This window comes from Heptranchias perlo, chromosome 9, assembly GCF_035084215.1.
Source record: "Heptranchias perlo isolate sHepPer1 chromosome 9, sHepPer1.hap1, whole genome shotgun sequence".
In the NCBI taxonomy this organism is placed as follows: Eukaryota; Metazoa; Chordata; class Chondrichthyes; order Hexanchiformes; family Hexanchidae; genus Heptranchias; species Heptranchias perlo.
In genome coordinates this window covers 25183607-25208174 of record NC_090333.1, presented here as the reverse complement: position 1 = coordinate 25208174, position 24568 = coordinate 25183607, and the positions used below count along the sequence as shown (strand labels likewise).

At 41.2% G+C, this 24568-nt stretch overlaps 1 protein-coding gene across 2 annotated transcripts in view; it reads right to left on the bottom strand.

The window, feature by feature from the left end:
- Positions 1-24568, bottom strand: part of LOC137325204 (CMP-N-acetylneuraminate-beta-1,4-galactoside alpha-2,3-sialyltransferase-like) — a 401305-nt gene that overhangs the window by 174688 nt on the left and 202049 nt on the right. For both annotated transcript variants that reach the window (XM_067990038.1, XM_067990039.1), the window contains 2 exons: positions 16726-16789; positions 6250-6345 (listed from right to left, as the gene is read on the bottom strand). In XM_067990038.1, coding sequence (XP_067846139.1) covers positions 6250-6345; positions 16726-16789 — 160 coding nt within the window. The remainder of the gene's footprint in view (positions 1-6249; positions 6346-16725; positions 16790-24568) is intronic.

Genomic DNA, 24568 nt, shown 5'->3' with positions numbered 1-24568 from the left:
GGGGGGGGGGGGCAGGCAAAGAAAATCATGATTTTTTTTTGGAGGGGGCAGGATTCCTGGCTCCAACCCGCTGATGAATGTGCACGACCTGATCCTGGAAGGCCCGACGGCAATTGAAGCCGGTGGGACAATATTTAAAGCGTCAAATGTATCTCTTGAAGTACTTAAGGTAGTTTATTTTTTGCCTTTTGCACAGTTAAAAAGAATTTGACCTCACCTGGGCGGCTTTCTCATGGCTTCCATTCAAGCCTGGTAAAACCAGGCGGGAATGGTCAGATCAGTGTAAAATAAACTAAATAAATTAAATTAAATTACATTTCACATTGTAAAAAAATAAATAAAAAACCTTACAAATGTCACCTGCACCCCCCGCCGTTCTCCAATGTCTGATGTCACCTGCACCCCCTCTCCGATGTCCGATGTCTCCCACCCTCCCCTCCTATCTTTGTCTTCCCTACCCCTCTAATCTCTCTCCCAATGGCCGAAGAGGTCTCTTTCTCTCTTTCTTCCACTCCCCCCACCCCTGGATGTGCAGCTCCTGTCGGCAGCCAGCCTGTCAATCAGGCTGGCTGCCAGGCACAAAACCCAGAAGAGGCTTTAATTGGCCTCATTAAGTTTGCGATCGATCGCAACCCGCCTACTTCCCTTCCGGGTTTGGCACACACAAATCACCCTCCACCCTGGACTCTTCCTGCCGGCATATTAAAATTGTGTTCTTTATGTCCAATCAACCAGCCTGGCTCACTAATAAAACCTGGAGTAGACCTGTCACTGGGAGCTAGATTTTCTTTTAACTCAGCTCCAGAAAAGCCTGCAAGTCAATACCCTAACAGGAAAGGTAGTCCTGGATAGACAAGCAGCGGGAAACTTACCAGTACTCTCTGCTGGTAGGCAATGCGGTTTTAACTGGTTAAACTCCCACAGTATCCCTGTGCACACTTGTGCATGCCTAAGTTTTCGCTCTGCTGACCTGCACCAAACCTCTCTGGGCTTAGGTAAGTGGGATGTCTCTCTTGCCTATTCCACGGCAGGCAAACAGCACTTTAGCTGCGTAGATTCTCAATAACTTGGATTGGAGACTCAAACATGGGGATGGGTTTCTGCAGGTCAGATATGTAGCTGACTCAAAAAAATTCTTTAAAAGCTTACATTTTCAGTTCCAAATTGTACTAACTGTCATAGGCACTCAACTTCTTTTCTAGCATTTAAGTGTGTCATTTCCTGCAAGACAAAGATTCATGGTAAATTTTGATCCTCTGATCCATCAAAGACTCATTCTCTACTGTCTGGATCACTTGAGCCTAACAGCATTCTCCCAAACAGACTGATGACAAGAATGACTTGAGATCTAAACACCTCAAACGGACATAACTTTAAAGGATACACTGTGCAGATTTCATTCCATATGACTGGAATACAAAATCAATAAGCACTTTGTTTCAGCACTTCATAGGAGGGAAATGTGGGCTTAAGAATTCAGACAAGTTGGACCCGGACTCCCCAGTTTGGAAGTTGCAATAAAGCACCAAGGCTCCGTAGATGCTTTTCTCAGGACCAAAGCTTTGCTTCCCCCTTATATTGCCAAACAATTTCACTCCCTGACTCCGTTGTTGCTTCTGTACATATAGGAAATAATGGCAGGAGAAACATACAAATGTTTGTTGTGAAGTTGGATCAAACCTTAAAAGCTGAACAAAAGAAAACAATTATGGGTTCACTAATGAGATGAGTAGTTTATTCAGCTTATAAAATATTTCACATAGGGGCAGAGAAAGAGGTCTTTAAAAACAGTTCTTATGCTCACAATACAAAAGGAACACGAGCAAACACAATCCTACAGCAATATTCAGTACAAGGAATATTTATCTGAGTAAGGAGTTGAGTGAGTGATTTGTTTATTACTTCGAGCATCTCTATGCGTATCACTCAGAACGACTTTATTCACTATAAGAAGCATCTTTCTGAGTGAGTAATTTATTCAGTGTGAGGAATATCTCTCTGAGTGAAGATTTTATTCTGTATAAGAAGTATTAGTCAGACTGAGTTTACTTCGTACAAAGTAGCTCTCTGATTAAGTTGTTTATTCAGTACAAGGGATAAGTCTCAGAATTTGCAGCTTGTTCACTGTACAAGACCTTTTGCAAAGGTAAAAGATAAAGCTGTATACAGAAAACATTTTTTTATTGCAAACAAAGGCTTTAGTGGAATACTAATACCCAGAGGATTAAAGGAGTGATAGACAAGGTGTTATGGATCTGAAAGTGGAAAGATATCATTGTGTTTTGCGTTATGACTATATACAATTATAGCCTTTTTATTGCAACTTAGAACTAGTCAGTTAATTAGTATGCTGTGGAATACCAGTCTTCTCCCGTACCTCAACTATTACTAATTCAGTATTAAGCAACCTTTAACCACTCTTACTATTTACAAGATTGTGCATAGTGTAGAGCCTTTCAGGAACAGAGACCAGCATGCCAATCACAACTGCAAAATGTTTTCGTGATTACTTTTGTGCTAGCTACAGCTATTGGCTGGAAATTAAAGACAATGGCAAGATTTGGAAATGGTGTTGAATATAGTCTTTGGGGGCAGGGGTTTCATCCAGTTAACATGTGTGACCTTTGCCAACCCCCGGCAACTGTTTCAAAAACTTGGTTGAGATGTAATTCCTAGACATTATTCACTAAATCCAAAAAGTGTAAGCATGGCATAAATAAGACTAATTCAAAGTTAGTGCATCCCATGCCATGTCATGTCAGTAGCAATGGCACCATTTTGTAGCCATGAGCACAATTCTTCACCCAAGGTAGAACAGCGATGCTGAATATATTGAAATATGATGAGGGTATGAATGTACTTTGCAGCAATTTTTAATATTAACAGGAAGAATGAATGCATCCTTCCAAGAAAGGTGGCTTACTTTTCAGCAATGACACTGAAATAATGCATTTCAAAAACTCTCATCTCAGTTTCTGGGCTCCTATCTCAAAGTGGCCAAGAGTTCATTTCTTTCTTTTAAAAAAAACTGTGCTTCAGGCCAACACCTACAGATAAGATTTAGGCAAAACCATGTTTTTGGTCTTTAGCTTTGCTTAAAGCTAGTAGGGGTAAGTATGGTGCCCTGTCTGGTCTGAACTGGTACATTTCTTTCACTCCACAGGCAGTGCACTCACAGTTAAGCACCTTTGTCCATCTGGAGTAAGGAGCGGGGGGAACTGAGAGAAAGAAAAAATACGAAAATGTGGACTAAGTCAATTTTGAATTTTGTATGAAACTGTAAACATGTCCATAAGTACACATGAAACTTTCCCTTTGCAATTCTAAGGATTTGATCCATGGTAGATATTTTGATTTGAATCACGCAGACCAGAGAATCCCCCAGCTTTTGGTTTCTTTTCATAGTGAACTAAGCACGAATGTATTACTCACATATGTGAACAATGAAGGCAGCGATTAAAAGAGACTTTCAAATATCATTCATGCAGCAGCGTGTCTGAGGTGTAATATAGAGCAATCAGGGCACCACATAGCTATGTGCACATTGTACAGACATGCATGTAGGGTTTTAAAACAGAAACTATCCCATTTACACATTTATCCATTAATCTGATGTCGTGAGTAGTTACAGCAAAGCCTAATTACAATTGAACCCTTGATTCTCTGTCTCCTACTCCTCACCCACAAAACATAATGCATGTAGCCCTCTGAAATTCAAGTGGTTTGTAGTCATCTAAACCAGAGAGTATGGTATAGCCTTGAATACATTTTAAATATTGTGTATTACTAGTCGATCTCTTGTGGTGTTGCACGTGGAGAGTCAAGACCAAGTCTAGTCTTCAGATGAAGCGGGTGGATAATGGACCAGGGTGCACAAAAGTTATTCAGTCCCAATTCTAAAGTCATACATTATGTTCTTATGTTTTATGATACCTTGATTTAATATTTATAATTAAACAGCAACATTTACGTAAATTTAGCCAGCAGAGTTGGTTGCGGCAAAGCGGTTTCTCTGCAGTACAGGTTGAGCAACTAGGGGATGTAAAACTGAGATTCTAAAGTACTGGCAAGAAATAATTACAGTGTGACAAGTTTACATAGGCAGTTTCCATTATTTCATAATTACCATACTGCTTTGAGCACTAGTTTTCTGTAAGGTTCTAACATTATATATGATTGGATTGGACATTTTACAACACTGTGACATTAGGCTACAGGTATAGTGGGGTCAGATAACAGGAAGGAATGGTTTTATGGAGCAATAATACATTCTGTTTTATATGGGTTGAGAGTCTTGAGAAACAGAATAAGCTTGTGAAAGTAATGTGCCTGAATCTATTTTAACTCCCTGCTCTTGGTAGATTTTGAATAACAACCTAATGGACACCAGCCTTGATGGACTATCCCAGCACTGTTGTATTGTACTAGTACTTCTTCTAGAACGAATTAAGAAGCATTTCATTTCAAAAAGGTTCCAGACAGACAAAAGCAGCAACAAAAACTCAGAAGCACAGGAAACAAGGACAGTGAAGGACAGAAAAGAAAGAGAACTTGTTTTAATAACACACAAATTAAAAAGAAAATGCATGGTCAGGTTCTAGTTATCAAAGTGAAGAGGTTAAAAGAGTTTGAATATGCAGCAAGCAGTGTGTGTGTGTGTGTGTGTGTGTGTGTCCAATACCAAACAAGGGTGAGTGCAAAGAAGTAGTAACAGATGTAAAAGCTAGTGCTTCACACATGAGCAAATGAGAAAGATCAAAGGAAAATCTTGCTCGTTTATCCACAACAAAAAATATAAAATTATATTGTGACTAATTCTCATTTCTGAATCACTGGTGCTGATTAAAAAGGAATCATGAGTAAACAAGGCATGGACAAAATGTCATTATCTTCTGTGAGTCCAGGCCATTCTGAGCCATTACGGTCTGTGAAAATATACTCAAAAGCAGCCATACCTGAACTACTTGCAAATGATGTTTAAATTAGGTTTTTAGCAATTATGAGTAGGGGCAAAGCTGGTATTTTTTCCTCTCACTTCAGGGGTATGGGGGCGGGGGGGAAGAGCAGGGTTTTCCTTCTCCAATATTTGCTTTTCGTGTTTTAATGAATTACTTGGAAATTATTTTTAAAACTCAATTTAGTGGAATCGTGCCCAGAAGGAAAATATAGTATTATAATACTTGGTGCTTAATTAGCACTGTATCCCAAATTATTCAGTGCTCAGAATAAAGTTATGCAACTTGTACACTGATGTCATTTAGACTTCTTGCATGATGGCCCCTGGGCTGGTAACTCCCTGCTGAGCTGCTCTGCTCGCCAACTTCATCCATGGCCATCCACGGCCATCCCTTCCCCTTTCTTCACAGTCACCTACTGCTTGAGGACCCCATCTCTTAATAATTAGTATAACTTAACTTAATCCACAAGTTAAAGCTACCTGCTCCAGGCTATATTACCCAACCCCAACTGCTTTGACTGTCACCTGATGCTGTCTCCACCATCAGGACTCCACTACCACTTGATCTTCTGGATTCCTCTGCTGGGAGTCTGCTCTTCCACTCGTCCACCTGAGACTCTTCTGCTACTGGACATCCAGGCATCCAACGAAAGATAACTCTCATTACATGTAAAGTTGTTTCCTGGACTGAATTCCACTGCTCTATTAGCTTCTGGGCTTTACAAGGCTACTGCACTGGAGTGATGGAGGATATTCCAGGAACTGCCAAGGGTGTACAATTTTCCAGGATCCATCAGAAGAGCCTAGTATGAACCAGTAGCCAGTGAAGATTGATCCAGGGCCCCAACAGGAGTGGTTTGATCCACAAGACCAAGCAGAGTTTGGTGCAGAAATTCAGCAGGAAACAGAGTGAAGCCCAGGAAACCACAAGTCGGATCCAGCCCAGAAGCCGGTAGAAGGACAAAACAGGAAACCCTCTCCTCTGGCCCTCAACCATCTCAACATCTCTGCTGCTGCTGACCTGATACCTTGCCTCTATCTTTAACTCCTTCTTTCCACTAAATTAATCAGTGTCCTGCAGTCGTGCTATTCCATTGGTACAGTTCCCATTCTTGCCTCGCTTGAATCTTGTTAATTTTACATTAATGTCATAGTCTGCTTCTCATTCCCAGTTGTCCATCCAATATCTAAAATATAAACATATAACTCAGCCAAGTTTCAGATAGATCTGACCACATTACAAATGTACAAGAAATACAAAGAACTACGATGCAGATGAAATAAAAACTCACCTTATTACAACATCATATTCATCAATTCTTGATCCAAGGGATTTGTTGGCCACTATTCCTCCATTGCCCATGATGATGCATCGCTTGCAGCTTAAACTGAAAGAGAAAAAGATTTATCATTAACTGTTCCTGAAGGTTTCTAAAGAAAAGCTAAATCCTAATGTCAGATCAAAATCTGCACTGCAGTTCTGGTGTTCACCACACTAATACCATTGTTAATAGAGGAATAATACAAAATTCCATTGATTCCACTGCCATTGGTTATGGAGGCTCCTAAAATGGGGCCATGACTTAAAAAGTTGTATGCTAAAGGCAGAAAAAGAAACAGGCTCCATTTCACCTATTGAGATGTTGTTACCTTATACCAATGAATAGAGATGAACTCCATAAAGTTAGACAGTGAGTAACCCTTACCCTGCAGAATAATCAGTGCTAGATAATAAAATGTAGTGGCTAATGGTTTAAACCTTAACCTGCTGAATAATCAAACTGCATAACTTGCAAGGATTACATTGCATTTAACTTGAAAAAACTGTAAAGTTGAAACTAATCTAAATGTACAGTGGTGATGTAAATAGCGTCACAGCTGGTGCATAATATTCATACAAAAGGAACGAGCTCCCAAATATATTGTATACCTCCCTGCCTGGCAAAATCTTATTTATACAGAAACAAATATATTTAATGTGTGATTTCACATGCTGATCGAGAAAAAAGTTCAAACCTTTTGCTAGAATCATAGAAAGGTTACAGCATGGAAGGAGGCCATTCGGCCCATTAAGTCCACACCAGCTCTGTGCAAGAGCAATCCAGCGCGTCCCACTCCCCCACCCTATCCCCATAGCCCTGCAGTTTTCTTCCTTTCAAGTACTTATCCAGTTCCCTTTTGAAGGCCGTGATTGAATCTGCCTCCACCATCCCCTCAGCCAATGCATTCCAGATCCTAACCACTCATTGTGTAAAAAAATTTTTCTTCATGTCACCTCTGGTTCTTTTGCCAATCACCTTAAATCTATGTCCTCTGGTTCTTGACCCTTCCGCCAATGGGAACAGTTTCCCTCTATCTACTCTGTCAAATCTCCTTGCAACAGTCTCTGTTCCAAGGAGAACAACCCCAGCCTCTCCAGTCTATCCACGTAACTAAAGTCCCTCATCCCTGGAATCATTCTAGTAAATCTTTTCTGCATCCTCTCTAAAGACTTCACATCTTCCCTAAAGTGCGGTGCCCAGAACTGGACACAATAGTCCAGTTGTGGCCAAACTAGTGTTTTGTAAAGGTTCATCATGACTTCCATACTTTTGTACTCTATGCCTCTATTTATAAAGCCCAGGATCCCATATGCTTTTTTAACCACTTTCTCAACCTGCCCTGCCACCTTCAACGATTTGTGCACATATACCCCCAGATCTCTCTGTTCCTCTCCCCCTTTTAGAGTTGTGCCCTCTAGTTTATATTGCCTCTCCTCATTCTTCCAATCGAAATGTATCATTTTGCATTTATCTGCGTTAAATTTCATCTGCCACATGTCCGCCCATGCCACCAGCCTGTCTATATCCTCTTGAAGTCTATCACTATCCTTCTCACTGTTTACTACCCTTCCAAGTTTTGTGTCATTAATATAACAGAAAACAGTGGTCCCTGCACTGATTGGACAGTGGACATTTTTAGCGTAGAAGTAGTCCTCTGGCAGAAATTTTTATCCACTCATTGGGCAAAGAAGAAACAAGACAACTCCCAAATATGACTCCAATTTTTTCTTAAAGCACAGAAACATGACCTGATAATTAGAGAAACATTAGTTTGACAGATATGATAGGAAAATAAAGTGTATTATACAGAAAACAAATCAAAAGCACCGAGGAAAATAAAGGAAATAAATACAAGCCAACATGGAATTATAAGAAGCAGGTTGTGCCTAACAGATTTATTGAAATCTTTGAGGATGTACCATAGTTGCTGGATGAAGGCAAGTGGGTGAATGTCATACATCTTGACTTCAGAAAGCACTTGGTATGGTCTCTTGCATGAAACTAATGGCTAAAGTGAAATCTCATGGGATCATGAAGGAAATTTAGAATTGGAATATTAACTGGCTAGTTAATAGGAAACAGAGAGGAGTTATCAATGGCAATAATTCTAATTGAGCAGCTGTGACCATCAAAGTCTCCCAGGGATCTAACCTGGAATTCATAAAATATGAGAAGAAATGATTTATATAAAATGTATTTTTTAATTCTGAAAAGCATTTTTGTTTTTAAGAATGTCAACCCTTGGACTCTGCAAGAAAGTTTGACATATATAATCAATCATCCAGTGAATCACAAGATTATTGTCCAAGATGTAACAAGAATTAAGTCCCTCAAATAATTCTAGGACAATGAACACATGAGTGGCAAGCTGAAAACCTACAGGAATCAGCCAATTTCCCACCTGAAGGTGGATGTTTCAATTTTGGCAAGGACGTGCCCTGACATGCAGGGATTAATAACGTTAATCAAAATCATGTGGAGTTTATTAAAAAACAGTATGCAGCTGATGATGTCCAACACAGGCTTTTTGTGAAGTAGAAGAACAGGTGGTCACAATGGCCTTCATTTTCCAAGATGCCAAACACGCATTTGATAGGGTGGATTGACAATATTTATTCTGTGCCTTGGAGAAATCTGGTTTTGGACCAGACTATTTGGGGTGGGTTCAGGCAATATATTCTAACTTTACACTTGAAATTTTCTGTCGGCATGGTACAAGACAGGAACAACCATCTTCCTATTATTTGTTGTCAAACTTTATTTGTCTTTATTTGCCTATATGCAATTGGCAGAACACATGGGTGGGGGCTACTGTTGCATTAAAATTATTCAGTATTAACAGTATTAGGTTACTAGATAAATGAAAAAAATGGGGGAAAATCAGGTGATACCTCTCAATGGATATGAAGGTAGAAATGACTTGCTGACATTTCTGTATGAACATTTAACGTACTCATTCCAAATTGCCCTCTCTTTTACTTCAATGCAGTTGTTAACCAGTTTACAGCAAGTGGGTTGAAGCCTCCATTATGATAGTGGATAAAGGAATTTGGGACTAGTGCATCAAATGCTTGCATGATAATACTACTGACACCAATTTCAATCCAATGTTCTCTAACCAATCAGAGACAGCATTCTCTTTCAATGGAAGCAGGAGCGATCAAATTTTAGAAAATCTCTGGTCCTCAAACCTGCAGAACAACAACTTGGATTTATATAGTTTCTTTAACGTAGGGCAAAAATGTCCCAAGGCACTTAGCAGAAGCGCAATCAGAAAATAAATTGACAATGAGCTAAAGCAGGAGATATTTGGAAGGGTGACTACAAGCTTGGTCAATGAGATGGGTTTTAAGGAGGGTGTTAAAGGAGTGGAAGGTAGAAAGGCGGGGAGCTTTAAAGGGGAATTCCAGAGTAAACAGCTGAATGCACGGCTGCCAAGGCTGCGGCAAAGTAATTTCAGGATGCAAAAGAGGCCAGAGTTGGAGGACTCAGGCTTCTTGGAGGGAACTTTGTAGGGCTGGAGAAGGTTACAAAGATAGAGTGCGGTGAGGCCATGATGGGACTTGAACATGAGCTAAGAATTTGAATTGGAGGTGTTGTGGGACCGGCAGCCAATGTAGGTCAGTGAACACAGGGGTGATGGGTGAGTGGGACTTGTTGCAGGATAGGATACGGACAGCTGAGTTTGAGCTGAAGTCTATGGGGGGGGGGGGGGGGGGATGAAGGATGGGAGGCCAACCAGGTGAGCAGTGGAATAGTCAAGTCTGGAGGTGACAAAGGATGAAAGTTTTGCAGCAGATGGAATGAAGCAGGGGCGGAGACAGGTGATGTTACAGAGGTGGATGTAGGCAGTCTTTGTGATGGAGAGGATGTGGGGTAGGAAACTTAACTTGGGGCCAAATAGGACAGTGAGGTTGCAAACAGTCTGGTTCAATCTGAGACAGTGGTCATGGGCAGAAATGCAATCAGTGGCAAGGGATCAGAGTTTGTAGTGGTGGCCAAAGAATATGGCTTTGGTCTACCCACCGTTTAGCTGGAGGAAATTGCAGCTTTTCCAGAACTGGATGTCTGATAAGCAGGCTGACAACAGAGACCTTAGAGGGGTTCAGAGAGGTGGTGGAGCGGTAGAGCTGGGTGTTCTCAGCATGCATGTGGAACCTGATCCTGTCTTCGATCGATGTCAATGTCGCCAAGGGGCAGCATGTAGAGGAGGATAAGGGAGGGGCTAAGCATAGATGTAACGGTGTGGAAATGGGAAGGGAAGCCATTGCCGGAGATGCTCTGTCTATGGTTAGATAACTAAGTGCGGAACCAAGCGAAGATAGTTTCACTGAGCTGGACAATGGAGGAGAGGCATTGGAGGAGAAGCACTGGAGGAGGGTGGTGTGGTTGACTGTGTCATAAATCTGCAGAGAGGTCGAGAAGGACGAAGGCAGATAGTACACCACAGTAACAGTCATAGACAATGTCATTTGTAACTTTGATTAGGCTCGTTTCGCTGCTGTTGTGGGGGCAGCGTAGAGAGATTCAAACATGGTGTTGTGGGAAAGGTAGGCACATTTCAGAGGCAACAACACGTTCAAGGAGTTGGAGATGACAGGGAGGTTGGAGATGGGACAGTAGCTTGCAAGGACAGCCTCCCGAAACTTTCAACCCTCTGTCCTTGCAAACCTGCAGAAATTGATAAAGCAATTCAAAATGTTATGATCACTTTTTCCTATGCTTTCAACTGCCCCTTTCATTCCCACTCTGATATTTCCATCTTTGGCTTCCAGCCAAGTTCAATGCAAACATCAGGAATCTTACTCCTCAGCTTTCTGAAACCCTCTAGCCTGAACACTTTCTTGCACGTTTCTTCCATTCACCTTCCACTTTTCACTCTTCAATTTGGAACATTTTTAAAGTTTTTTTTTCCACGCCTTTGTCCTACTCAGCTATTTTCAAATCTCTTATTCTTTCAATGCCTTTTCACTGCTGGATGGAGATGATCTTTGTACATCATCCAACAGTTTTTCATCACTTTCCAGCTTTTTTAGAGACACCTTTTCACAGACTATTCTACCTACTAATTGCATCTTCGTGTCAGGAGTCAGCATATCTGACCTTTATCTGATGTTCTTCTCAACTTCCAGTTCTAATAAAGTGTCTACACCCAAAATATTAACCTATCTTTTCTCGTTACAGATCATAGAATCACAGAATGGTTACAGCAGGGAAGGAGGCCATTTGGCCCATCGAGTCCACGCCGGCTGTAGGCAAGAGCAATCCAGCTAGTCCCACTCCCCCGCCCTTTCCCCAGATAGTGATGGATCTGCCATATATTACCTCTTCTTGTTCCTACAGGGCCAAGCCTAATTCTATTAAAATTAATATTCTTTCAAAAATCATTACAATCTCCAGGAAGGTGGCTCCCAAATTCAGCATCATCAAGTTCATCGTTACCTAGCAGTGTTCAATGAGAGTACTTGATTGCCAAATGATACAGTGCCATTTGATATTAATTGAATATTAAGGCCCTGAGTTTTCATGAGATTGTGCTGGCTTTTTCAGCGCAATCTGGCCGAATCAGCGCAAAATATCATGGAATTTCGATTTACACCCAGTGTAATTCGAATTTCCGTGATGTTTTGTGCTGAAGCCGGCCCCGCCCACAAAACTGGCCTTGGCCCCCAATCGTAATAACGAGGATGGCGAGTTTCTGCTGATTGCGGCCGTTTGAGGAGGGTCTTAAAATTAAGCCAGATTTCTTAGGTGCAAAGGCACATGTTAAACATTTTTAAATATTAAAAAATATTTAATTTACTAAGAAACTGACTAGTATACAGCAATTAAAGTAGTAAACACTTCAGTATAGTTTTTTAAATCATTTTCAGTGATTTAAAATCAGCTTACTCTCGGGTGGAGGACTAGACACTGATTAAAAATGGTTAGTGTTTGTGATAAGCCTATTTTAAGCTGTATTAATAAAACTTTTTTTTTAATCGTTCATGGGATGTGGGTGTCACTGGCGAGGCCAGCATTTATTGCCCATCCCTAATTGCCCTTGAGAAGGTGGTGGTGAGCCGCCTTCTTGAACCGCTGCAGTCCGTGTGGTGAAGGTTCTCCCACATTGCTGTTAGGAAGGGAGTTCCAAGATTTTGACTCAGCAATGATGAACGGCGATATATTTCCAAGTCGGGATGGTGTGTGACTTGGAGGGGAACGTGCAGGTGGTGTTGTTCCCATGTGCCTGCTGCTCTTGTCCTTCTAGGTGGTAGGGGTCGCGGGTTTGGGAGGTGCTGTTGAAGAAACCTTGGCGAGTTGCTGCAGTGCATCTTGTGGATGGTACACACTGCAGCCACAGTGCGCCGGTGGTGAAGGGAGTGAATGTTTAGGGTGGTGGATGAGGTGCCAATCAAGCGGGTTGCTTTGTCCTGGATGGTGTCGAGCTTCTTGAGTGTTGTTGGAGCTGCACTCATCCAGGCAAGTGGAGAATATTCCATCACATTCCTGATTTGTGCCTTGTAGATGGTGGAAAGGCTTTGGGGAGTCAGGAGGTGAGTCACTCACCGCAGAATATCCAGCCTCTGATCTGCTCTTGTAGCCACAGTATTTATGTGGCTGGTCCAGTTAAGTTTCTGGTCAATGGTGACCCCCAGGAAGTTGATGGTGGGGGATTCGGCGATGGTAATGCCGTTGAATGTCATGGGGAGGTGGTTAGACTCTCTCTTATTGGAGATGGTCATTGCCCAACTGCACCAGGTTATCACTCTAAATACATCTTAAATACGTCAATGACTATTTTTTATTGCAAAAAGAATAAACGATTACGTTCTGTTAAGCTGCCGGATTGTGCTGATTCATGGAAGATTTTATGTTTGTGATTATGTTAATGCATTTAGCGGAAACTCGCAATAAAACCCAGTCGGTATCATTTTCGGGCACAATTTGCACCCAACTGCCGATTGCGCCCAAAGCCGAAAATCAGGGCCTAAATGTTTTGGCTGCTACTAGAAGGAACATCACAATTGACTCGTCTTTGCCACATATTCTATATATTAATGGATCTTCTGTGGCATTACTGACTGCATCATGTTTGAAATAGGGCAGAATGAAGAATAAGCAGGAAGCCTCAAGTGACACCCAGTGCTCATCTTGTAAAAACCTGCAAGTTAAAACAACTGCGGGATAACATTTTAAAATGTGCATAAATTTATAAGCTGTAAAGCAGAAAGGTATAAAGTTTTTTTTAACGAAAAACACTAACGCACATTTCTATAGTGCTCCTCACATACAGAAAGACATTCCAAACAGCCTTATAGCGAGGTGGGAAACAAGCAGGAAGGAGAAAGGGAAAAGATGGATGGAGAAGCAAAAGCACAGCTTAGGAAGCTTTTGAACGCAAAGAGGAAAGTCAAGGATGTCACTGAGTGGCTGCAGAACATTCTGAGGGGGGAGGGTGAACAGCGAGAGGTCGTGGTCCAGATCGGTACCAATGACATAGGCAGTAAGAGGGATGAGGTCCTGCAGGCAGCTTTTAGGGAGCTAGGAAAGAGATTAATAAGCAGGACCTCAAAGATAGCAATCTCCGGATTATTCCCAGTGCCACTCGCCAGTAAGTACAGAAGCAGGAGGATAGTGCAGATGAATGCGTGGGTGGAGAGATGGTGCAGGAGGGAGGGCTTTAGATTCCTGAGGCATTGGGACCGGTTCTGGGGTAGGTGGGACCTGTATAAGCTGGATGGGTTGCACCTCAACAGGGCCGGGACCAATATGGTCACAGAGAGGTTTGCTAGTGCTGTTGGGGAGGGTTTAAACTAGCTTGGCAGGGGGATGGGAATCTGAGTGTAGATTCAGAAGGGAGAGAAGCAGAGCTGGAAATGGAAGGCAGAAAATTAGTAAGCGAATTTGGATGGCAGAGGAAACAAAGGCTAGAAAATAGACAACAAAGACGTTTGGCAGTGCTTAATGGTATATACTTCAATGCAAGGAGTCTAGTGAATAAGGCAGATGAGCTGAGGGCACAGATAGACACATGAGGGTATGATATCTTAGCTATTACTGAAACATGGCTTAGAAAGGGGCAGGAATGGCAGCTCAACATTCCTGGTTACAGGGTTTTCAGACGAGAAAGAGAGGGAGGTAAAAAAGGAGAGGGGGGGTCGCAATAAAGAAACAATTACAGCTGTGAGGAGGGATGATATGTTTGAAGGATCATCAAATGAGCCCATATCGGTTGAACTGAAGAACAAAAAAGGTTCAATCACACTGCTGAGAGTGTACTACAGACCCCCAAACAGTCAGAGGGAGATAGAAGAGCAAATATGTAGGCAAATTTCTGAGAAGTGCAAAAACAGTAGGGCAGTAATAGTAGGGGATTTAACTACCCTAATGTTAACTGGGATAGTACCAGTGTAAAAGGTATAGAGGACACAGAATTCTTAAAATGCATTCAAGAGAACATTTTTAGCCTGTACGTAGCAAGCCCAAAAAGAGAGGGGGCAGCTCTGGACTTAGTTTTAGGGAATGAAGCTAGGCAAGTGGAAGGGGTATCAGTGGGAAAGCATTTTGGTGGTAGTGATCATAATTCAGTTAGATTTAGCGTAGTTATTGAAAAGGACAAAGATAGATCAGGAGTATAAGTTCTCAATTGAGGAAAGGCCAATTTTACTAAGCTGAGATGTGATTTAGCAAAAGTAAACTGGAAACAGCTACTTGAAATTAAATCAGTGTCAGAGCAGTGGGAGGCATTCACAGGGGAGATAGTGAGGGTTCGGAGCAAATATGTTCCCACAAAGAAAAAGGGTGGGACTCTCAAATCTAGAGCCCCCTGGATGTCAAGGGGCATACAGGGTAGGATAAGACAAAAAAGGGAAGCTTATGTCAGATACCGAGAGCTCAATATTGCAGAAAGCCTAGAGGAGTATAGAAAGTGCACAGGTGAAATTAAAAAAGAAATTAGGAAAGCAAAGAGAGGGCATGAAAATATATTGGCAAGTAAAATCAAGGAAAACCCAAAGATGTTTTATAAACACATAAAGAGCAAGAGGATAACTAAGGAAAGAGTAGGGCTTATTAGAGACCAAAAAGGTAACCTGTGTGTGGAGGCGGAAGACGTGGGTATGGTTCTTAATGAATACTTTGCATCTGTCTTCACAAAAGAGGGGGACAATGCAGACATTGTAGTTAAGGAGGAGGAGTGTGAAATATTGGATGGGATAAACCTAGTGAGAGAGGAAATATTAAGGAGTTTAGCATCATTGAAAGTAGAGTAGATAAGAAAGTAGATAAATCGCCAGGCCCGGATGAAATGTATCCCAGAGAAGCAAGGGAGGAAATAGTGGAGGCTCTGACCATCATTTTCCAATCCTCTATGGCTACAGGCATGGTGCCGGAGGGTTGGAGGACTGCTAACGTTGTACCATTGTTTAAAAAGGGTGAAAGGGATAGATCGAGTAATTACAGGCCAGTCAGCCTAACCTCGGTAGTAGACAAATCATTGGACAAAATTCTGAGGGACAGTATTAATTGTCATTTAGAAAGGCACGGATTAATCAAGGACAATCAGCAAGAATTTGTTAAAGGAAGGTCCTGTCTGACTAACTTGATTGAATTTTTTGAGGCGGTAACAAGGAGGGTTAATGAAAGTAGCACGTTTGATGTCGTCTACTCAGATTTTAGCAAGACTTTTGACAAGGTCTCACATGGCAGACTGGTCAGAGAAGTAAAAGCCCGTGGGATCCAAGGGAAATTGACAAGTTGGATCCAAAATTGGCTCAGTTGCAGGAAGCAAAGGGTAATGGTCGACAGGTGTTCTTGTGACTGGAAGGCTGTTTCCAGTGGGGTTCCGCAGAGCTCAGTACTAGGTACCTTGCTTTTTATGGTATATATCAATGATTTAGACTTAGATGTAGGGGGGGCATGATTGAGAAGTTTGCAGATGATACAAAAATTGGCCGTATGATTGAGTGAGGAAAAAAGTTGTTGACTGCAGGAAGATAACAATGGACTGGTCAGGTGGGCAGAAAAGTGGCAAATGGAATTCAATCCGGAGAAGTGTGAGGTAATGCATTTGGGGAGAGCAACTAAGGCAAGGGAATGCACAATAAATGGGAGGATACTGAGAAATGTAGAGGAACAGAGGGACCTTAGAGTGCATGTCCACAGATCCCTGAAGGTAGCAAGACAGGTAGATAAGGTGTTTAAGGCCACCGCTCAACATGAATGGGTCCTCGTTATACTTGTAAGTATTGGAAACAAATTCTATCCATTGAGATCAAACTGACAGCACATTAGGTCAAGAGTCTTAGGCTGTTACATAAGAGCTTCTAGGCTGCTTAAAATCAGAAATAATTTCATAAAATTGTCAACCAGAACCACCACCTCTCCCCCAAAGCATTAAGATTCCCCTTAAAGACACAATTGTACTGTTCCTTCCTATATCCTTGTATGTTGCACTATACCTACCTATCCAGATATGAAGTCAAGGTGTAATGTTTAGTTATCCCTAGGATCTTCTGTATAACAGCTTCTGCAAAAAACAAAAATGACAGAAAGAAAATGTATTCAGCAAACATGTAATTCTTATAAAATATACTGTCTATCTCTCTCTACATACTATAATATGAATGCTTTCTTCTTCTTTTTACTACATTCCATTCCATTTTTTATTCACAGAACTGGTGAATCACATTTCATGCTTCTTTCCTCTCAAGACAAGAGCAATTTTCTGACCTGGTTCATGAATGACAACACAATGCTGCTGCTTTTCTCTTAACCATTATGTAATGCAAGCCAATTCTGCCCACCATGCCTCAAATAATGACAGCTGCATGATTTGTTATTGTTGCCAATTCTGCATGGACCAATTTGGAAACCTATCAAAACACTGTTACACAAGATGCCTCCAGGCTAGAATACATTGCGATGGCAGTTATTTCACACTTAAGATTAAATAGCAGAACATACCGACTTGTGAGGATCTTTTATTATTTTGTTGTATTTCAGTGTGCATATCGTAAGGAGTGTTTAAAGTAGGCCCGTAAATATGACCTCCAATTATTCAATAAAATGGTTCATTATTTTAAGGTTATTTCTGCCTTTTTTTTCCTTCACTTGTAAATTAATTTTCTCCCTGCAATAAAAGGTACCATTCTCTGGTTGACAGTGCAGAAAGGTAAGTGGCCTGCTTATAGGCTTTCAATGCACCCATTTGCTTCGATGCTATCTAGTTATCTCAAATTTTGTGGGCCACAATGCACATCAAATATTTCACCCATTGCTCCAATGATGAGACAAGATTAAACTTCAATAATCTATTTCCCAATACACTGCAAAACTGGCCTTACACATCAGTTTTCAGCACTAACATTACAATATTACATCTCAGTAAAATAATTACTGTAGGTGGCCCTGAAGCATGACAGAAGTTGCCTTTATATTGTACTAGACCTGTGCTAGTGGAACCAGCTTCAGGCATGTGGGCCTTGTAAAGTTGGCTTTTGGAACTTTAGCTTTTGGGTTGCAGTTAGCTGCAAAAGACCAGTGCATTGGAAACCAGCATCACTAGCATGGGGCTTTTGCAATATAAAAGCAGCTGGACTGTAAGCTGATTTTTTTTTTAAAAAGATGTCCTGCACAAAGGGTAATAAGAAATTCTCCATTTTATGAACTGAAACCATGTTACAGTATAAAAACTGCAATGTAGAAGCACATATCTCAGTTTGGCAGAACCAGGAGTACTTCACTATAGCATGCTTAGATACTGTTGGACATGCTCAAGTGGACCTAGGGATTCTACATTCTACAATCAATAGGAAAAGAATCAGAAAACTAGTAGCCATTTGGATGTAAAATCAAAATATCTTTGAACCTTAAAGTCAAAAACAGTAACATAACTGGTTTTAACTTTTGAATTCCCTTATACATGTACTTTCTGTAAGAGTATTTCAGTAATGGATCAACTTTTACGCTGTACCTCATCTTTAGTTACATCTACATAAACCAATTGGTACAAGAAATATGTTTTATAGAAATATAAAATCTCTGTCCTTTCCAAACCAATAGAGAAGATTTGACAGTGATTGCAATTCTTGGTTCTGGAAGGGACAGAGGAACCTGAACAGCAGGTCATGAGGCCAGCAAGATAAAAATGTACATACCACATAGAAACTATTGATAGCAGAAAGTCTAATCACTACAAAAAATCATGGCTATTTACAATGTTTAACTTAGAGCAAAAAGGATTTGTGAAAGTGGTGAAATGCATAGCCACAATCTGCTAACCAATGCTGGATCAGGCACAGAGTTGTAATGTAACCTGTCCAGAAAAAAACCTCTCTATGGTATCCAGTTAATATCCCATTACAGATCAGACATGAACATGGATTATGTGGGTCAATGATCAATGGGTTTACTAAATCTTCCAATTCACTATGTGCAGAGGAAAAGGCCAATTTCCAACCTCTCATCCAGAGGATGGGGCCAGGACTCAGCCCCTCTTTCAGAAGGCAGGCTCTCGTAAGCTTATAAGATTGCATGATGGATAACACATTGGTAAGTACCATGTTGTACAGGTGAGAAGGATTTTTGAGATTAAAGAACCCTTTGGGCTATTGCAGTGCAGAATTCTATTTATATCTGCAGCTCCACCTGACAAGTTCCTAGTTTCATACATGTACCTGTGTGGATGTAAAAGCCAGACAAATGCTTTGATTCCCAATGGACAGTGGAGGCTGGGGATCCACTCAAGGGGCGCTATTTTATGGCTTCTGATGTCTGGCTGCACTGTAGCATCAATGGAGCTCTTGATGGGTTAAGGTAAGTGGCTGATTAAACATGCAGTATAAATGGAGGATACCAGAATGGCCCTAAATCAAAAACAATTCATTTTAGTAGACATTGTCAGGGATAATGCCATAACTCCTAGGGACTACAGTCATAAAGCATGCATAACAGTATGAATCCTTATTTGCTGCAGGAAATGATCTATTTTATTTCAGTTAATCTCAATTTGGAACAGATTAGCATCTAATTCCCTTTAGTTACTGATATACGATAACATGAAGATTCTGTATTTATTTACATTTGGAGCAGTTATTTGCTAGAATTAGTCTCCATTCTGACAGCGGCTTGTGATTCCAGACATGTCCTTGCGGCTGATAGCGCTGAATATAAACAAATACAGAAAACTCAACGAAGAGAAAGAGAAAAACAAATCTGGCAGAAAATATTTTAAAAAATCTTGATTACTGAATGTTGAGATGTACTCAATGGTCCAAAGATGAGGTCAATGTGCAACTCTTGCCAATAGTATCTAAAACCTCTAGTTTTCCCTGCACCACCATAATAATAGACACAACTGTGACAGATCAGAAATCTTCCAAGGTGTCAGCCTTGGCTCAGTGATAGCACGCTCTCTTCCGAGTCAGAAGGTTATGCGCCTCAGTGCAATATTGAGGGAGCGCTACACTATCCGATGTCCACGGCTCTGTCTGCCCTCTCGGATGGATGTAAAAGCTCCCATGGCACTATTTAACAAAAAGCATGGGAAGCTTTCCCAGTGTCCTAGCCAGAAACTATTCTTCAACCAACAATACTAAAGAAAACAGATTTTGTGTTTATGGGAACCTTGCTGTGTGCAAGTTGGCTGCTGTGTTTGCCTACATTACAATAGTGGCTACACTTCAAAAGTACTTTATTGGCTGTGAAGTGCTTTGGGACATTCTGAGGTCATGAAAGTCACTATAGTAATGCAATTTCGCTCTTTCTTTCCGTGATTCATCTTAAATTGATTTCTGTTGGTTTAGTTAGTTTGTATTTAGAACAGACTCCACATTCACACATTTGGCTAAGATTTTAAAGGCAATAATGGCACCTCAGTCACTTGCTGAGGAAATTGGCTGGTTCTAGTCATACAACAAAGGGCTCTGAAAGGTTATGTACAAGTAGCATTAGATGATATCAATTGCCATTGATACTCCCTGGAGCCAGTTGTCCATTTCTTTTGTTTGAGGAGTGGTAAATTCAAATGCCTGCAAAACGTCAATTTAAGTAACCAAGTTCTCATATCAGGGGGCGTCTCACGGTGAAGGAGGTTTGACTCACAGCTCCATGCCCAAAAAGAGAAATATAGTTCTCAGCTTTTAGCAAATTCATCAGTTCTTTCTGTTTCATCGATATAGATACAAGCACATGGAAGCTCACAGGACAGTCTCAATATCTCATACAAGTTTAGTATCATTAGTAGAGTTTGTCATCATAGCGTAAGCCACATAGTCTAACAGGGTGATTATTCTTACATTATTTGAAGACTAGCCAAACATGAGAGGGCTTGTGTCATTTCAGAAAGCAAATTACAGTAACAAGTGTTCAGTTTTACACTGGGCTACTCTACATTACCAGCTACTGTATGTATAAGGTCATACTTAGGTTAATAGAAGCTAGGGTTCACATATGAGTGGTCCTTGGAGCAGAGGATGAGATAAATAGCAACCCGAAAATTGTAATAGCGATATAGTACCAACAGCGAATTAAACCCAATAATATGTATACTGATGCAGAAAGCAGTGTTTGTTTTTTTTTATAACTACATGCAGAATAATTTGCCTTATGAAGTTGGACCACATGAATTCACATGATGATGTGGTCCGTCATTCGGTAAATTCTTTCAGTACAACTCCCTGGCAATCATTCAGCTAATATGTTCCTTTGATTTTTATGGTAAATGTATGTTACTCCTGCTCTCTTCAGTGTGTTTTATTGCTGAGTTTTTTTTCATTGGTTCATGGGATGTGGGCGTCGCTGGCGAGGCCGGCATTTATTGCCAATCCCTAATTACCCTAGAGAAGGTGGTGGTGAGCCGCCTTCTTGAACCGCTGCAGTCCGTGTGGTGAAGGCACTCCCACAGTGCTGTTAGGAAGGGAGTTCCAGGATTTTGATGAAGGAACGGTGATATATTTCCAAGTCGGGATGGTGTGTGACTTGGAGGGGAACGTGCAGGTGGTGTTGTTCCCATGTACCTGCTGCTGCCCTCCAGTACCCGATCCACATGGCCATTATTCAAATAGAAGCCGTAGCAGTGAGCAACAGTAGACTATTCTATTGCAGGAAGCATTACAGGAAAAGCTGTTTCTGTCCTCATATCCATATAGCGCACTCCCTCGCAAGGATTGCTGGATAGCGATCAGGAGCAAGGACTCTCGTCACTTTTCCCCTCCCTAACCCAAAGGCCAAGTGTAGCACCCTACCAGCTGGGTTCAGCTAACTCTACAGACTTGGGATCTTCTTGGTCTCCAAGGCTCAGTTACACACTCAATGAATTTGTTGAACCATAGAGGAATGAATTTTAGCACTCATTAATCCAGCAGCACATTGTTAGTTATGAAATAACTTTCTCCATCCCTCCAAAGCTCAACAGGAGGTTGAAAAAATTAAAAGAGTTTCATTCATCCACATGAATCATCAGTCAGGTCCTGACGTGACACTGGAGTGAGCCTAGCTTGGGGTAGGGAATCTCACTTGATTTCACTTTGGAGTCACTTTGGGCCTTAACATTCAAGTTACACTACACAAGTTTAGCATTGGTGCAAAGCCATCTGGCGCTAAATCTGGGGCAGATTTTCCTTCTAATTCCTACACTGATGCATGATTTCAGCTCACCTTGGTCAGACCCCATCTGAAGTACTGCATTCAGTTTAGGGCATCAAATATCAGGAAAGATATATTGGCCTTGGAGGGGGTACAGTGCAGATTTACCAGAATGATACCAGGGTTTAATGGGTTAAATTATGAGGACAGGTTGCATAAACTTGGCTTATATTCCTTTGATTTTAGAAATTTGAGTGAACTAATTGAGATCTTTAAAATAAGATACAGAGAAACTATTTCCTCTGGTGGGGGGATTCAGAACACAGAACATAAGAAACAGGAGCAAGGGTAGGCCATATGGCCCCTCAAGCCTGCTCCGCCATTCAGTAAGATCATGGCTGATCTTCAACCTCAACTCTTCTTTCCCGCCCGATTCCCCTATCCCTTGATTCCCTTAGAGTCCAAAAATCTATCTATCTCAGCCTTGAAGATACTCAAAGACTGAGCATCCACAGCCCTCTGGGGTAGAAAATTCCAAAGATTCACAACCCTCTGAGTGAAGAAATTCCTCCTCATCTCAGCCTTAAATGGCCGACCCCTTATCCTAAGACAATGCCCCGTACTTTTAGACTCTCCAGCCAGGGGAAATAGGCACTCAGCATCTATCCTGTCTAGCCCCCTCAGAATCTTATATGTTTCAATGAGATAAAGAGAGAGAATCAGAACAAGGGGACATACTCTTAAAATTAGAGCTTGGCCATTTAGGAGTGAAATCAGGAAGCATTTTTTCACACAAAGGGTAGTGGCAATTTGGAATTCTCCCCAAACTCCTCAAAAGGCTGTTGATGCTGAGTCAATTGACGTTTTTAAGATAGAGAGCTATAGATTTTTGTTCAGTAGGGGTAACAAGGAACATGGAGAAAAGGCGGGTAAATGGTGTTATGGCACAGATCAGCCCTAAACTAACTCAATGGCGGAACAAGCTTGAGGAGCTGAATGGCCTGCTCCTGTTCCTATTTTCATACACTTCTTATGTTAAGGTCACTTCCATAGTATTTAATGGGCTCCAGGCAGAGTTACCCCATCTATTGGGAAGCTCACGCGGAGGTGCTGGGGGAGGTAAGTGACAGTGGCGGACCACAGGTACCTGCTGCAGTGTAGTGTGGTTGCTAGCCTCTGGAGCTGGCTCCAAGTTGTATTTTTGTTTTGTAATTATCCCACTATAGAACCTTAGTTAGCCTTTGGAACCAATCGCTCAGCTTCACTTCTGGCAGGAAATCAGAAGTGTTACAGATGATAGGGAGCTGGTAGAACGGCTCCCCACCTGATTTTCGTCACCTGCCTGCTGCAGTTACACCATGGAGCCAGCATAACTGCAGAGGAAAATCTACCCTTAAGTTTCTACTAGGGGTGTGGGGTCATATGTGATCTTCAAAAGTCGCAGGGAATACTTGCACATGGGGGGAGGGATTTTGACAGAGAGATAGAAGTAAAAAAAAATCTGCCTTGCAATTTATTTGTCCAGACACAGTTCTTCTCTATTTGCATTGGAATTGAGACATCAGTCAAATGTAGTAACAAGTTTCAATCTGGTTGTGCCTGGCTTTCACTGTACACAATCAATCCAAGTTAATTCAAGCATGCACAATATGCTTTAATTGTGCCAAAGCTACTGTTTATTTCAGACTTCATTCACACTGCTTATCGAAAATGGTCTGTTATGTCACACCTGATTTCATAACTGATCTAATAGCCAAAAGAGTCAGATCCAATTTTCTTGCTCAATGAGGGCTCTTATTCACTGGTTCAAACATTTCAAGCCAAGTTTCAACAAAATGTCAAGATTCTGATGTGGTACCATAACCACCTTTGAAGCAGGGCCAAGATTCAAGGGATAGAGCAGGGGTGGCAATAGATGCTTACAAAATATCAGTGATGATACTTGGTAAGTAATTCATTGGCTTGGGGATTTGCTAAGGACATACAAGGCACTATATAAATGCAAGTTCTTTCTGCTCATCCATGGGCACATAGTTATTTCATTTTTGAGTTCTGCTACTGACCATAACATGCTTTTTGCTCGGGTGTGGGGTAGCTGTTGAAACAAGAGGCCTGCAATACCTAGCTTGTTTTGTGTTGAAAAAAGTTGATTTGAGGAGGAACATAGGAAAGTACAGGACTGGGAATGGCGCTGCAATCATCTGGCTGATCCCAAATACTAAAATCCTTCAATCACTCATTCCTTCAAATATTTATCTAATTTTCCCTGAATTTTTTTCCATATTATCTGTCTCAGAGAGGATAGAGATAAGGGAAAGCAATCAGTGGAGATTCTCTGGTTAGAATTGAGGAATAAGAGAGGACTTAAACTTTAATGGAAGTTGTCCACAGGCCTCCTGAAAGCAGAATGAAGTGGCAGAATGTATTAATTCAGAGATTAGAGAGGCATGTCGCAAAAGCAGAGTTGTTTTCATGGGAGATTTTAATTTTCATATAGATTGGGAAGAGCAGAGTAGCTCAAGTAAGAAAGGTAATGAATTTCTTGAATGCATTCAAGATAGTTTTGTGGAGCAGTATGTTCTAGAACCAACAAGTATCTTACTAGATTTAGTAATGAGTAATGAACCAGACTTAGTTAATAATCTAACAGTCAGGGAACATTTATCTAACAGTGATAATAATATGATTGAATTCAATGTTAGATTTGAAAAGGAGAAACTGA